General features: G+C 35.8%; 1 protein-coding gene across 1 annotated transcript in view; it reads left to right on the plus strand.

Moving 5' to 3' along the window:
- Positions 1-13,612, plus strand: part of UNC13C (unc-13 homolog C) — a 558,354-nt gene that overhangs the window by 288,030 nt on the left and 256,712 nt on the right. Inside the window, exons 11-13 of the mRNA XM_036302049.1 lie at positions 6,614-6,783; positions 10,676-10,791; positions 12,686-12,849. Coding sequence (XP_036157942.1) covers positions 6,614-6,783; positions 10,676-10,791; positions 12,686-12,849 — 450 coding nt within the window. The remainder of the gene's footprint in view (positions 1-6,613; positions 6,784-10,675; positions 10,792-12,685; positions 12,850-13,612) is intronic.

Below are 13,612 nucleotides of genomic sequence, written 5' to 3' on the forward strand. Positions count from 1 at the left end.
ATTTAACTTTGGAAGTTGCAAGGAGGTTGAATCGGTTTAAATAATGCTGCTGCCCCTTTTCACATCAGAGAACTGACAATGAAGGCCGCGCCTGCCTCTCTCATCTGCCCGTCTGGTTGGCAGGGGAGGAAAAGAACATGCCTGCTGGTGAAGGAAGAAGCTGGGTGGGAGGCAGTGAAATCTAGAGTAAAAATGAAGCTGGTCCAAGGTGTCCTGCAGGGTGTAAAATGCAGTTTGATCACGAGTGCCCTTTTTGTTGTTCTTATGCAAAAGATATTAATTATTGAAATGTACAATTTTTAATACGCAAAAAGTTTTAAAGCCTGAAAAATATAGTAACAGTTCATAAATTAAACACATTTTACATCACTTTATGTACTACTAAAAATTAACTTAGTCGGTCCTTCAAATTGGTTTCCCATTTGATTGGAGTAGAATTTTACCCAGTTTCCCATTAAGCCACAATTGTGGCTTAGTCAAAAAGAGATTTATTTCATTCAACAAGAATTCCAGAAATAGGCATTTGAGGGCCATATCTTAACTCAATTATTTCATTGAAAACAAAGCTTACTCTATCTTCCTGTCTTAAATCCATGTAGGCTACTCTACATGCATGTTCCAGGGTAATAAAAAATAAAATAGAAGAAACAGGACCAGAAGAATTTTGCTTAGATCTCATTGGAAGAACTATATCAAGTGATCATCTGTAGTTGCAAGGAAGGCTGGGATATTGCATAAAAGTAGGAAAGGGAAAAGAGGGGTTGAAAGGTTATTGTATGAACAAACTTACAGTATTGCCACCTTCCAACTTTGACTAACTAAAATGTATATGCAAACTTTATACCTCTATAATTAAATCAAATTAATTTATCCCCTCACTTTCATGGCAGGTAATTCAAAATTATATCCAGTTACTGCATTTAGTTTTAAAGTCCAGAATCTATGGTAGTCTCTGTATCACTTCCATGTTTCGCTTTGTGATACTTGGACCTAAATTAGAGACAAGGCATCTTCCTCCAATGATCCCATTGTATTATTATAGAGAGAGGAAGATAACAGGATAACACAACCATGTGAAAGTCTCATCCAGTAAGACGGAAAGTGGGAAATTAATGGCTGTTGTTGGTCTATCTGTCCTGCTGGATAGATCTACCTGCTGGACAGATATACTCAGGACTTCCTATCCTAGCAGCAGAAGTAGTTACTTGGCTAGCCAACATGGCAGGCCCTGGTACTTTTTGGGAGGGTAAATTTTTTATTATCCATTTTCCTCCAATTCCTTGGTTGTACCTCTTGGGAGAACATCCTTGCACAGTTTGGCAATGCTTACACACTTTAAGCAGGTACTGTGTAAAGTGACAGTAAATGAATGAGGGCTCTAAAAGTGATTGAAAGGAGATTATATATATATATATATATATATATATATATATATATATATATATATATATATATATATATTAACTATATATATTAACTATATATATTAACTGTAAATTGTCACCATCCCAGGAAATCCAGGCATATGGTTTTCCTAATTGGGAAGATAATGTACTTGGACCCCACTTTCTATTGTTGTGACTCAAGAACTTAAGCATTACTTTAAGTATGGTTATAGCCAAAGCAGAGGCACATTTGGGAACACTGTTACTGGGAAAATTTACCAGGCTTCCAAGAGATGGGCTTTAAGCCAATTTTATGAGTAATCACATAAGCTGAGAAATGTTAATTCTTTGCCACTGGCTCCTCTGTTCTGACCAATTCCTCTCAATCTAATGGCTTCTGTCTCGGGCCCTACAATATAGTATGTCAGCATGAAATTACAACACCATTAATTGGATATTTGCCATCAATCTCTCCTTCATTGTCACTGAGAGACTTCCTAAAGGAAGATGTTTGAAAAGCTCTGGGGCAATAATTTTATCTCTTTTTGAAGTTGCACTTGGAAACCTCCGCTTGTATAAGTGCATTTTGATATCCAGAAGCAACTGGCTTTTCTCTACCCTGCAGGCCTCCAAATTATGATCTTCTCAGTCAGTTTACATGGCAGGACGCAGGTAGAGTGATCCCCCCTTGGCATAGCTGTGCTCCCTTGTGTCTCTCCGTACAGATTGTCTAGCTGTACTTTGAGTGCACCTCTACTGTAGTATGTTTTTGAAAGCAGAGAGGTTTAATAAGCATACGCCAACATTCTGGATTTTATTTCTACCATTCATACTAAGAAAAAAGCTTCAGTTGGCATAATGTTGGAATTCCAAGGTAGAGCGAGCAACATTTTGACTAACTTTTCTGCCACTGCATTTTTAAGTGCATTGGTTTTTCAGACTGAGGTAATTAAATCTTTACTGTCTTCCCATATCCTCTCAACAGTCAGTTCCTCATTTTAAGTTCTGTTATTGCAACTCCCTTAATTCTTTTAAAATTACTGTTAGTCAGTATCCTTAGTTGCAAATAACAGAGTTTGCTCTAGTTATCCTATGTAGAAAAATATTATTTCATAGTCTTTTAGGTTGTTCGAGAATTTTTAGAGAGGTCAGAGTACCAGCCTCTGAAGTTACTATGCGGAAACAATGTCCAATTATATCATAGGGTTTCTTTGAAGAAAACACCACTGCCACCACTGATCAACACTTTTGCCCCTGAGAACTAAATACCAGACACTCTACATCAAAGTACTAAACCCTCCACTACTGTTGTTGGCAAAAGAGCAAAACCCAGAATACTGCCTCACTTTGCTAAATTTTGAGTTCAGATCTTACTTGAATGCAGGTCAAATATGTTGACCATAGCTGCAAAGGAATCTAGCAACATGAGTTTATCCAGCTTAATTATTGAAAGGATGAAGGATAGAGACAAATGAAAGGAGAATGTTTAGAGATATCAGGCATCTCCACCACACTATCTTAGACCAAATCTCTGATTTTATACCCACTGAAAAATCCTCACTAATTTTCAGTACCTGTATTAGAAACATCAGTCCCACTGCTGTCTTTACTCTGAAGAGATCAAAATATAAGTGTCTGACCATTTAAACCTCAAATTATTTTTAATATTCCTCAAAAATAGCTTTTGAGAAAACATAATGAAGTAGGAACTAGTACGTCTTAATGAGAAACAAGTGGAACCATTGTTATTAGTGAATGACGTTAACAATCGGTGAGTCTGGGTGTGGCACAAGGAAGAAGTCTCTGTACTCTCCTTGTAAATTTTCTGTAAATCTAAAATTATTCTAAATGTTAAGTTTTACTTAATTAAAAAATGATAATAAAATAGAATCAATTAGAAATGCAGAGAGATTGAAATTCCCTTTGGCAAAAGCACAAATATATTTTTAGGGGAAGATTATTAAGTATCTATATTTTTCCTGAATCAATTTCATATGTGTATTATTTTGACCTTAAAAAAGGAAGAGTTTGGTTGATTAAATTATATAACCTCTCCATAAGCCTCCATTGTGCCTAGCACATTTGTAGATGTTCAATAAATAACTGCTTAGTGGGTGATAGAATAAATAGATGGATATATGGATGAGGGTATAGTGAACTTTTGATATTTTGATAACAGAATAAAAACAAAAAAATACAAACCAAATTAATGCAGAAACTTAATGGAAAAATAAGTGGGCATTTGGAAGGTGTACTTCTCCCTGGTACAAAAATAAGCTATTTCTCATAGACGCTTGGAAAGAAAGATAGTACTATCTCTGTCCCCTCTTGCTATATAACATACATACATAATGAATTGTATACAGAGAGGGAGAGTTGATACTATATGTATATATATATTTGTTATTATTATTTTATACAGATTACTGTTTGTGTATTTATTTAGCTACAATTATTTACCCGGCGCCCACCGCCACTGTTGCTGGGCTGGGCTGGGTTGTGGGCCACATTTTGCACCAGGGGGTCTCGGCAGAGTCAGCTGCGATTTGGTGGGCTGTCACTCCAGAGTGGTGGCGGGGCCTGTGTCCCACTTGCAGGAAGCTGAGTGTTGCTTTGTGGACACCAGGTCCGTGGTGCCGTTTCTCTGTAAATGGCCAGTGCATGTCATGGCAGCTCCTGCATCAAGTGTCTGCCCCCCTGGTGGTCAGTGCACATTATAGCTACTGGTCAGACAGACACTTAGCATATTAACCTTTTATATATAGAGATACCATTCCAGCAGGTGTGAGATGATACCTCATTGTGGATTTAATTTGCATTTTTCTGATGATTAGTGATGTTGAGCATCTTTTCATATATCTATTGGCCATCTGTATGCACTCTTTGGAGAAGTGTCTACTCAGATCTTCTGCCCATTCTTTTAATTAGATCGTTTGTTTTTTTGGTGTTGAGTTATGTAAGTTCCTTATAAATTATGGAAGTTAGCCCCTTATCAGTTGTATCATTGGCAAATATGTTCTCCCATTCAGTGGGTTATCTTTTCATTTTGTTGATGGTTTTCTTTGCTATGCAAAAACTTTTTAGTTTGATGTAGTCCCATTTGTTTATTTTTTTCTCTTTTGTTTCCCTTGCCCAAGGAGATAGATCAGAAAAAATATTGCTATGAGAAATATTTGAGGTTTCACTGTATATGTTTTTTTAAGGATTTTTAGGGTTTCAAATCTAACTTTTAAGTCTTTAATCTATTTTTAGTTTATACTTGTATTTGGTGTAAGAAGATTGTCTAATTTCATTTTTTGCATGTATCTGTCCAATATTCCCAACACCATTTATTGAATAGACTATCTTTATCCATTGTATGTTTTTTGCCTCATTTCTCAACTATTAGTTGACTATACCGATGTGTGTTTATTTCTGGGCTCTCTATTCTGTTCCATTGACCTAACATGTATTTAAGTATGTAAAGGTAGACACAACTAACCTATAGGCTAGTAGACAACATACTTTCATCTGTAAGTAGAATTAGCATGACTGTGATCATCTCAAGTGCACCTGATACAAATATTTTGATTCAAATATTTTGAGTGGTTTTGACATTGGTAATGTAATTTCTCAAAATAGAAAACTCTTGGTAAAGGTCTAAATAATAACAATTATTTACTAGTGTTTTTATGTACTAGTTGTTTGCCAGAAAATTTTAGTATCATGTAAAACATACAAAAGAGTTGGTGTTTTTATATATAAAGAGTTACGTTCCAAACTGAGGTTTGGGTTTTGCATTTTTATCAATGCCTTTGGGTCACTTTAAATCATGTGAACTGTCCATTAGATGGTAGAGTGTCTTAATCCCTTATCTAGTCCATTGAATGACAAGAGTGCCCTTCAAGGTTTGTTGAAGAGACCAAAATGTCCCAGAAATTGGCAGAATGTTCTGTGTTGAAAACTCTTACATTAAGCAGAAATAGGGTGCTACAGTTTTGCACATTGACATGTCAGACCTCAAATCTCATTCTTGTATATGCTATCTTATTTTGCCTCATAAGTTAATGGGAGAGAGAGTATACTGTCAGAAGTTGTTAAATAATTTATGTACCATGAGCCCATTGGCAAGCTGGTGAAGACTATAAACACTTTTTTTCAAAATTTATTTTTAAGATTCATAAGATAAAATACATAGAATTAAAATAAAAAAAACTATGTTGATTTAGCTTTAGTACAGTAAAGATGGTTATAAACAATAGTTTAAATTCTATAACACATGTAATGTTATATGTAAATAACTGTGGCTTTGATGGTGAGAAATATCTCACAGATACTGATAATACTGCTGTGGTCTGGTGCCTATATTCATAATTGAAGGAAAAGAAAGATGATGTTGTTTTATTAATTTTTAAATCCAAATTCAGTGATGCTCAGAACTCAGCCAATAACCCCCAGCTAAAGACCCCTGTGCTAAAGTGAATGCATGTACAGAGTAAATTGGGATTCAGGGTTGATCATCCAAACTGGCTCCAAAAGCTATAGAAAAAGTTATAAAGAGCAGGTGACTAGTTGATACTTAAAGAATGATTAGTTAGCAGCAGAAAAGCATAAGGAACAGTATATACAAAGGCCATAGTATTAAGAAAGACTGTAATATGAATGGCCAATATTAAGTAGGTTGTATCAGCAAGATAGAGAGAAAGAATCCTGGAAATGATGCATGAACTAGAACGTGCAGCTTATTGTTAAAAACAAAAGGATGTTGTTGTAAGTCTACTTGATTTAACAATATATTGTATACTTACTGGGATATTTAGTTTACCAAGTGGATTGTGTGATGTCTGCTTTTACAATACCCATTGCAATAAAATTAGTTTTATATTTATGATGCAGAATTTTTTAGCATAACTATGTTTTTGTAGACAACTGTTGTGAATAAGAAATAAGTCAAAATACCCCAAACAAATATGTCTGACCCAAATTTAATTATATCTAGTTTAGTTAAAGGAAATATATGGGATGGGATAGGATTTTTCTCTACTTAACATTATTTAACTAATACAACTTTCTTCAGTATCTCTGATACCTACAATATACCATGGATTGAATGGGTCAGTGGTAAATATAATTTATTATGTAATATATTATGCCTTCCTGGATTATACAGACTTAAAATAAGTTGCTAACATCAAATGCCATTTAGAGCGGTTATCAGTGGTTGTTAACTTACCCACATTTATTTTCAGTGAGTGCCATAACTCCACAGATCGAATCAAAGTCAGAGTGTGGGATGAAGATGATGATATCAAATCCAGAGTCAAGCAACATTTCAAAAAGGAATCAGATGATTTTCTGGGACAAACAATTGTTGAAGTGAGGACCCTGAGTGGAGAAATGGATGTCTGGTACAACTTAGGTGAGTATCTGATAAAAAGTTAAGTAAATTTCCACAATATCTGTGGCATATATTCTATTCCCATATAGACAAAAATGACCAATGCCTTTCTAGAAAATTCTGTTGGACTTTATGTGGTCTAGTTTCATTAGAAACAAAATGGGATAATTATTTATTCAACTTCAGTATTATAGGAAGACATTGGTAAGTTTGAGATGAAAAGAGGAAAGTCAACGAATCAACTAGATGTATTTTAGGAGAAAAATATTAGCCCATTCTTAATTTTTAAATCAGAAAAATGTAGCTCCAAAAACCTTTGCCAAATGTAATAAAAACTAATAATCAACCTATGACTTGATACTGTTTGAGTTATTTCCTTTTGGTCCCTTAATGAATTTTGGAAATAAAGGAAATGTGTATTTTAGATATTTTTCAAATGGTGATATAAATGTCATCTTTAGCTGACAAAGCCAAGTGCATCTGTGAACTTATGCTTACTCTAATAATGACAATATTGAGAATATGTTTAATTGGCATGGCTGTTAAATGAAATTTTATTTTGCAACCAGTAATTAAATAAGGATAACTTTTAATTTTTCTTTTATTATAATTGAATAATAGACTAGGATCTTCAGTGTTGACTTAATAGTAGTAAAAAATATGGATCACCTCAGTTTCTGTAAAGGACATGATCCAAAATTTCTTCATCATTTCATCTTAAATGTTTTAATTAAATTATTAAGGGCTGGTGGTGAATCAAAGAAAGGGTTACACAGTTCCAAGATTACAAAGAGTTTCCATTTAAGATATCAATATATTTTAGCAAATTGAAGAGTGCTTCTGGGTTTTTAAAAATGTGCATACTTCAAGTAATATAATATTTGACAAATAGAGAGATAAGGTCATAGAATTAATAAAACTTTAAATTATACAATAATTTAAAGAAGGAACTATATATAAGTTATCTCCACACAAAATTCAAACTACACTCAGAATTAATTATCAAAAACTATTTTAAAGAAGTCTTCCTGAAAGAGAATTGGTGCATCCACATTACTGGCATACAATTTTTACCTCAGTTATAATCATCATCTTCCCACATCTTATTTATACTATAAAATAGCTTTATATATGAAAATAGAGATGTTAAGCCAGGGTAAACTTCAGGCCATTAAGTCTGTGCGATACTCAGAAATTGTGTTTTAATTAAAGAGGTTTGCCTATACTTGGACATTTTCCTGTAATAAGTTAGCATATCCTTGAATTGAGGCAGTTAGAATTCAGAACAGAAATTTCTCAAATTGTTTTTTGACAAAAGATACATGGGTATATTATTTGCCAAGGAATCTGAATGTGCTGTTAGTAAAGTCAGCTACCCAGCTCTCATGCGAAAAAGGCTTCCCATCTACGGAGAGGAAAACATGATATTACACAGCACGGAAGGCTTTTCCTGATCATCCTCAGTTTGTACTTCCTGCCCTCTTTCCTGGTTTATAAATTTTTAAATTAGGAGGGATGGAGGACAAGTTTTAGCTTTGTGTAAAATCCTTCAGTGGTTCAATCCACATAAGCACCATATTTCCATTCTTTGTATAGCGTTCTTCCTTCCTTATCACTTAGAATTCATTCCACCAGGCTGAAGAGAACTTGGCCAAAATCTGGGCATCCAAGCAGAACCCGTACCCCTTGAATGCACTGGGATGATTGCCGGGGTCCAACCCCAGCGGGTCCAGGGGTCCCCAAAGGTGTAGATGGAGTCGGCAAGAAGGAAGGACACGGAGACAGTGTTCAGTTGATCAGCAGCCTAGCCAGGATCTCCAGCCAAGTTCTGGTCTGGATCTCCAGAGAGGTTCTGCTTAGGATCTCCAGCCAGGTTCTGTGTCCATGTGCTCTTGCTAGGTTCTCCAGATTCTCCAGCCAGGTTCTGTAGCCATGTTCCCTCGCTAGGTTCTCCAGCCAGGTTCTGTCCAAGTTCTCCAGCCAGGTTCAGTCACCAGGTTCTAGTCATGTTCTTTTGCCATGTTCTATCCAGGTTCTGTAGCCAGGTTCTGTCTCTAGGTTCTTCAGCCAGCAGCCAGGTTCTCTCGCTAGGTTCTGTCTCTAGGTTCTGTTGCCAGTTTCTGTCCAGGATCTTTTGACATGTTCTCTCCAGCGAAGTTCTTCTGTCTCTAGGTTCTGTGTAGGTTCTGTCTTCTCTTGGTTCTGTCTTCCAAGTTCTGTGTGTAGGTTCTGTCTTCTAAGTTCTGTCTTCTAAGTTCTGTGTCTTGCTGTCTTGTTACATCTGTATTTATACCAGTTGATTCAATCCTATCAATCTCTATTACAAAGGTTAGGGCGTTTCTTATCTCCATTCCAGGGAGTAAAGATTATGTAGCTTAAGCATGATTGTTCATAGTTAAAGTGATTAATTACCCACCTGGCACTTAGTTGAGGGGTTTTATTCCCTCCCTAACTTCAGGGGAAAATCCCTACCTGGGGAAACAACCTTTCTCAGAGAGGAGACCTTGGTTAAAACACATAGTGCCAAGAAGGTGAGCAAACATATTAAGAACAGTATGCCGTATATGCCAGGTCTGAAACAGCAAGGATGGACCAGCTCCCGGCAGATGATGACAGTTATAGGACCAGTGGTGTTTCCCTGGCACTATGGAAAGAGCTCTGTGACAAAAAAACAAAAACAAACAAACAAAAAAAAACACCAAAAAAAACCCCAAAAAAGCAAGCCATGGGAGTTGAATTTCTCTTGGCCCCAGCAGAGAACTTTTTAAATTTTATTTTAATATTTGTTGAGACTCAACAATCTCTCAGCCAGTAAGAGAAACGCTCATGATTCTGACATTCCTGAGGGAAGAATCTTCAAAACACAGTGACTATAAAAAGTCAGCAGATATTTCATAAGAAAAAAAAGTAGATTTCATAATTTAAATTTATCTCATGGCTAAAAATAGTTATACTTAGAAAGAGGGGCAATCACCACCATTTTGTGGCACTCTCCCTCCTGACACTTCATTTGTGCAATGAATGGGTCAGCTTGCCTCTCTGTTTCATCTGTGAAGTGGGTGACAAACGTAGGTCCCCTACCTCCATTCACACTCTAGGAAATTTATGACTGTGCTTTTATTTCTCTCAAAGCTACTGATTAGTATTGAACATATGTGTGTGCTTACATACACATTACTTGACTGAATTAACTACATATTGATTTCATTCAAGTAAACAGTTAATCCAAAACTCATGAGCAAACACAGGCGGTGGACTATAGGTCTTGATGAATCACTAACAAAGAAAACAGTAATTCTTCTTTTGTTAGCCAGAGCTTTGACTCATCTTTCCAATCACAGTAAGAAAGAGTAGAAGATTTTAGATAAATTACTTTCCTGGTTAATTTTATGTTTAAGTTATATTGCTTTTAATTGGCCAAATAATTTAATTTTAGTGGATATTCTAACCCAGGGGTGGGCAAACTTTTTGACTGGAGGGCCACAATGGGTTCTTAAACTGGACCGGAGGGCCGGAACAAAAGCATGAATGGAGTGTTTGTGTGAACTAATATAAATTCAAAGTAAACATCATTACATAAAAAGGTACGGTCTTTTTTTTCAATAGTTTTATTCATTTCAAACGGGCCCACGGGCCGTAGTTTGCCCACGGCTGTAACCAGTACCCAGACATTTATCTCAGAATGGCAAGGTCTTCTGATTAAGCTTTTCTATATGAAGTATCTATAATGTAGTTTGACAATATCAGTGACACAATAGGCACATTATTTTAAGTTGTATTCAGCAGAATCATTATGGTGAGATAATCAAGCCTGATCTAGAAGAATGGCGTTTAGCAATATAAGCCTCTCAGGACTTGTATGCGGCATATGGGATTATCACAAATGACTGACCAATTCCTTTTGTTTTGTCAGAGAAACGGACAGATAAGTCTGCTGTATCTGGGGCCATTCGATTGAAAATCAATGTGGAAATAAAAGGAGAGGAGAAGGTTGCTCCATATCATATACAATATACATGTTTACATGAGGTAAGAAACTGGAATTGTATTACTAAAAATCTTAGAAAAGAAATTGGTCTGGATTGTGAATCATACAATAAAAGTTTTGGTTTAAAATATATAATTGAGTTAGCTTTGTGGAGTTGTTTCTGGAGTTCTTACTCTATACTCTAGCAGTAAGGATGCAGGTGGGTGTCCTCTAATGGGAGTTTAGAACAAGCACATGTGATGGGTATGAATAAACAAGGCAATGAGATAACAAACTAATAGACCAAATGAAATTACCATTCTTGCAAGAAGAACAAAGAGTGTTAAATGCACTTATTGCATAAATAAGTCATGGTGAATATTTTGGGAGCATAAAAGATACAGTAGTACTCTAGTAATGAAGAGAGGATCTAATTAATGAATGTTTTTTGAGAACTCTTGAGTTAGTGTTTAGATTTTATTGAAGGTTTAATTAATAATACTGTTTACAACTAGAAATGTAAAATGCTGATGTTGTACCAAAGGATTTGGGAGCCAGTGTAATAAGCAATCATTTTTTCTTCCTTTTTCTGAGTATAACAAAGGGCTTCATACATATTGGACCCTCTGCATTTTATCTAGCCTTTCCACAAACATATCTGGGTATGAGAGTGTCAGAATGTAGTTACCCACTCATAGTAGTAGACAATATACCCACCCAAAAGGTAGGGCCTGGCTGGGTTAGAGAGAAGTAAAGACTACCCTGTGTGATTCTAACAGGCAGACTCACCAGTTCCTTTTTGTGTCTCGGTGTAAATACACAAATAATCTCGGGCTCCTATTGGATGCTTTGCAGCAGAGAGCTTAGTTAGAGGTGTTACAAAACCATTCTCTGATACAAATGACACTTGTCCCGTATATAAAAAAAAAGATACCAGGAGAAATTGAGGAATGTACTTTTCCCTATATCCAAAGAGGTAAAGAGAAAGTACCCTAAGATGAAAAACAAGCTGAGAGAATCTTCACATATTATTTTTCCTAAATATCCATAAATATTTATGTGCAATTATTTGCACCTCCATTTACTAAAGAAGTAATGAGGAACAGTATTAAATCTTTTAGATATTAAACAGTAATTAGATATAGGACATAGGCTTAATTTCCTGACTACTATCCATCCAGTGTTATCATTCCTTCAAGAAAAGTGGTTCAGTTTTCAGACCAATAAAAAAAAAATCCTGGAACTGGCAATATGGGAGCCTTCAGAAGTGGGCAGAGAAGATTTGGATCAGGGGGACAGCATTATGCTTTGCTCTTTGGAGACTTACCTGCTGGTAAAAGAATAATAACAACAAACAAACAAAAAAACCACAAAAAACAAAAACTAAAAAACACCTAAAATCCAAGAAAGACTCCTTCAGGCTACATCCATGCAGCAGTTTCTAAACTTGTTAGAAACAGAAGGAATTCTATGTAGTGAGATTTCCTATGATAGAATTCTCAAACATGCATTTCAATCTCAGTTCATTGCCCTGATTCTGTAACATTTTGCAGCAAAAGCCCTTTAGTATCATTTACATACCTAGATTCTGTATTAACACAGCCAAAATCAGATTATTCAACCAGGGCTCTAAAATTTACTCAGAGCCCATGAGTGCAAAATATGTTCTAGCATTTAGAAATCTTTGCATGTAAAACCTTTTACTTTCTTCTAAAACAATTGGGTACATATGAAACATTTTAATTATTGATCCTGTATAGACCCAGGGAGAAATATAATCAGAATTTGCATAAATTTGATGTTAGAATTAAGATCCAAGCTATTCCTATTGTGTACAGATACTGATGAAACATTAGAGGCAATCACAATGCAAGTATAATTTACTGAAAGTTACAGTTAAATACTTTAGGCCTATTCTAATGAATTACTGAACAATTGAAAACTACTTACTTTTAGAATCTGTTCCATTACTTGACTGAAGTGAAATCTAATGGTGCAGTGAAAATCCCAGAGGTCAAAGGGGATGAAGCCTGGAAGGTTTTCTTTGATGATGCTTCCCAAGAAATAGTCGATGAGTTTGCCATGCGCTATGGGATTGAATCCATTTATCAAGCTATGACGTAAGTACCAAAGAACATTTATGTGCTCAAAAATCTCTGTTGAGATCTTAAAAACACACACACATTCATAGCTCTTCTTCTAATTTAATTGAAATTTTTATGTAAAAGACAATTACATTTTCATGGGCCATTTTAGTGTACCCTCTCTTTTACAGCTATAAAATATTAATGACGTGGTAATTCACTACCACTATCTTCTCAGGCTTTTATTTTGTTCTCAAAGTGTGGCCCCTGCACTACCAGCATTCACAGCACCTCAGAACTTAGAAATGCAAATTTACCACCCTACCCCAGACCTAATGAATCAGAAACCTGAGGGTGAGGCCCAATGATCTTTGCCTTAACAAACCCTACAAGTAATTATCATACACTCTGAAGTTTGAGAACCAGTGCCTTGTTTGATATCTGAGAAAGTTAAAGCCTGATGATTGAAATACATGATCCAAGGTTATAAAGCTTATTAATGTCCAGGATACATCTAGAGCAGTGGTTCTCAACCTTGGCTGCACATTAGAATCACCTGGGAATCTTTTTAAAATCCTGATTTTGGGGCCTCATCCTCCGGAAATTGTGTTTCTTTGTTATGGGGTGGGGCCACAACGGCAGCAGCAGGCAAGCAAGCTACCGAGGAAGGGGTGTAAGAGTGGGCACTTCCTGCCAACCCAGAACCTCTTGGGTGTGGCCACAACATTAGTAACAAAGAAACAGAATTTCCTGAGGATGAGGCCCAGAAATCAGGATTTTAAAAAGATTCCCAGGTGAT

Source organism: Myotis myotis, unplaced genomic scaffold, assembly GCF_014108235.1.
Source record: "Myotis myotis isolate mMyoMyo1 unplaced genomic scaffold, mMyoMyo1.p scaffold_m19_p_1, whole genome shotgun sequence".
Lineage (NCBI taxonomy): Eukaryota > Metazoa > Chordata > Mammalia > Chiroptera > Vespertilionidae > Myotis > Myotis myotis.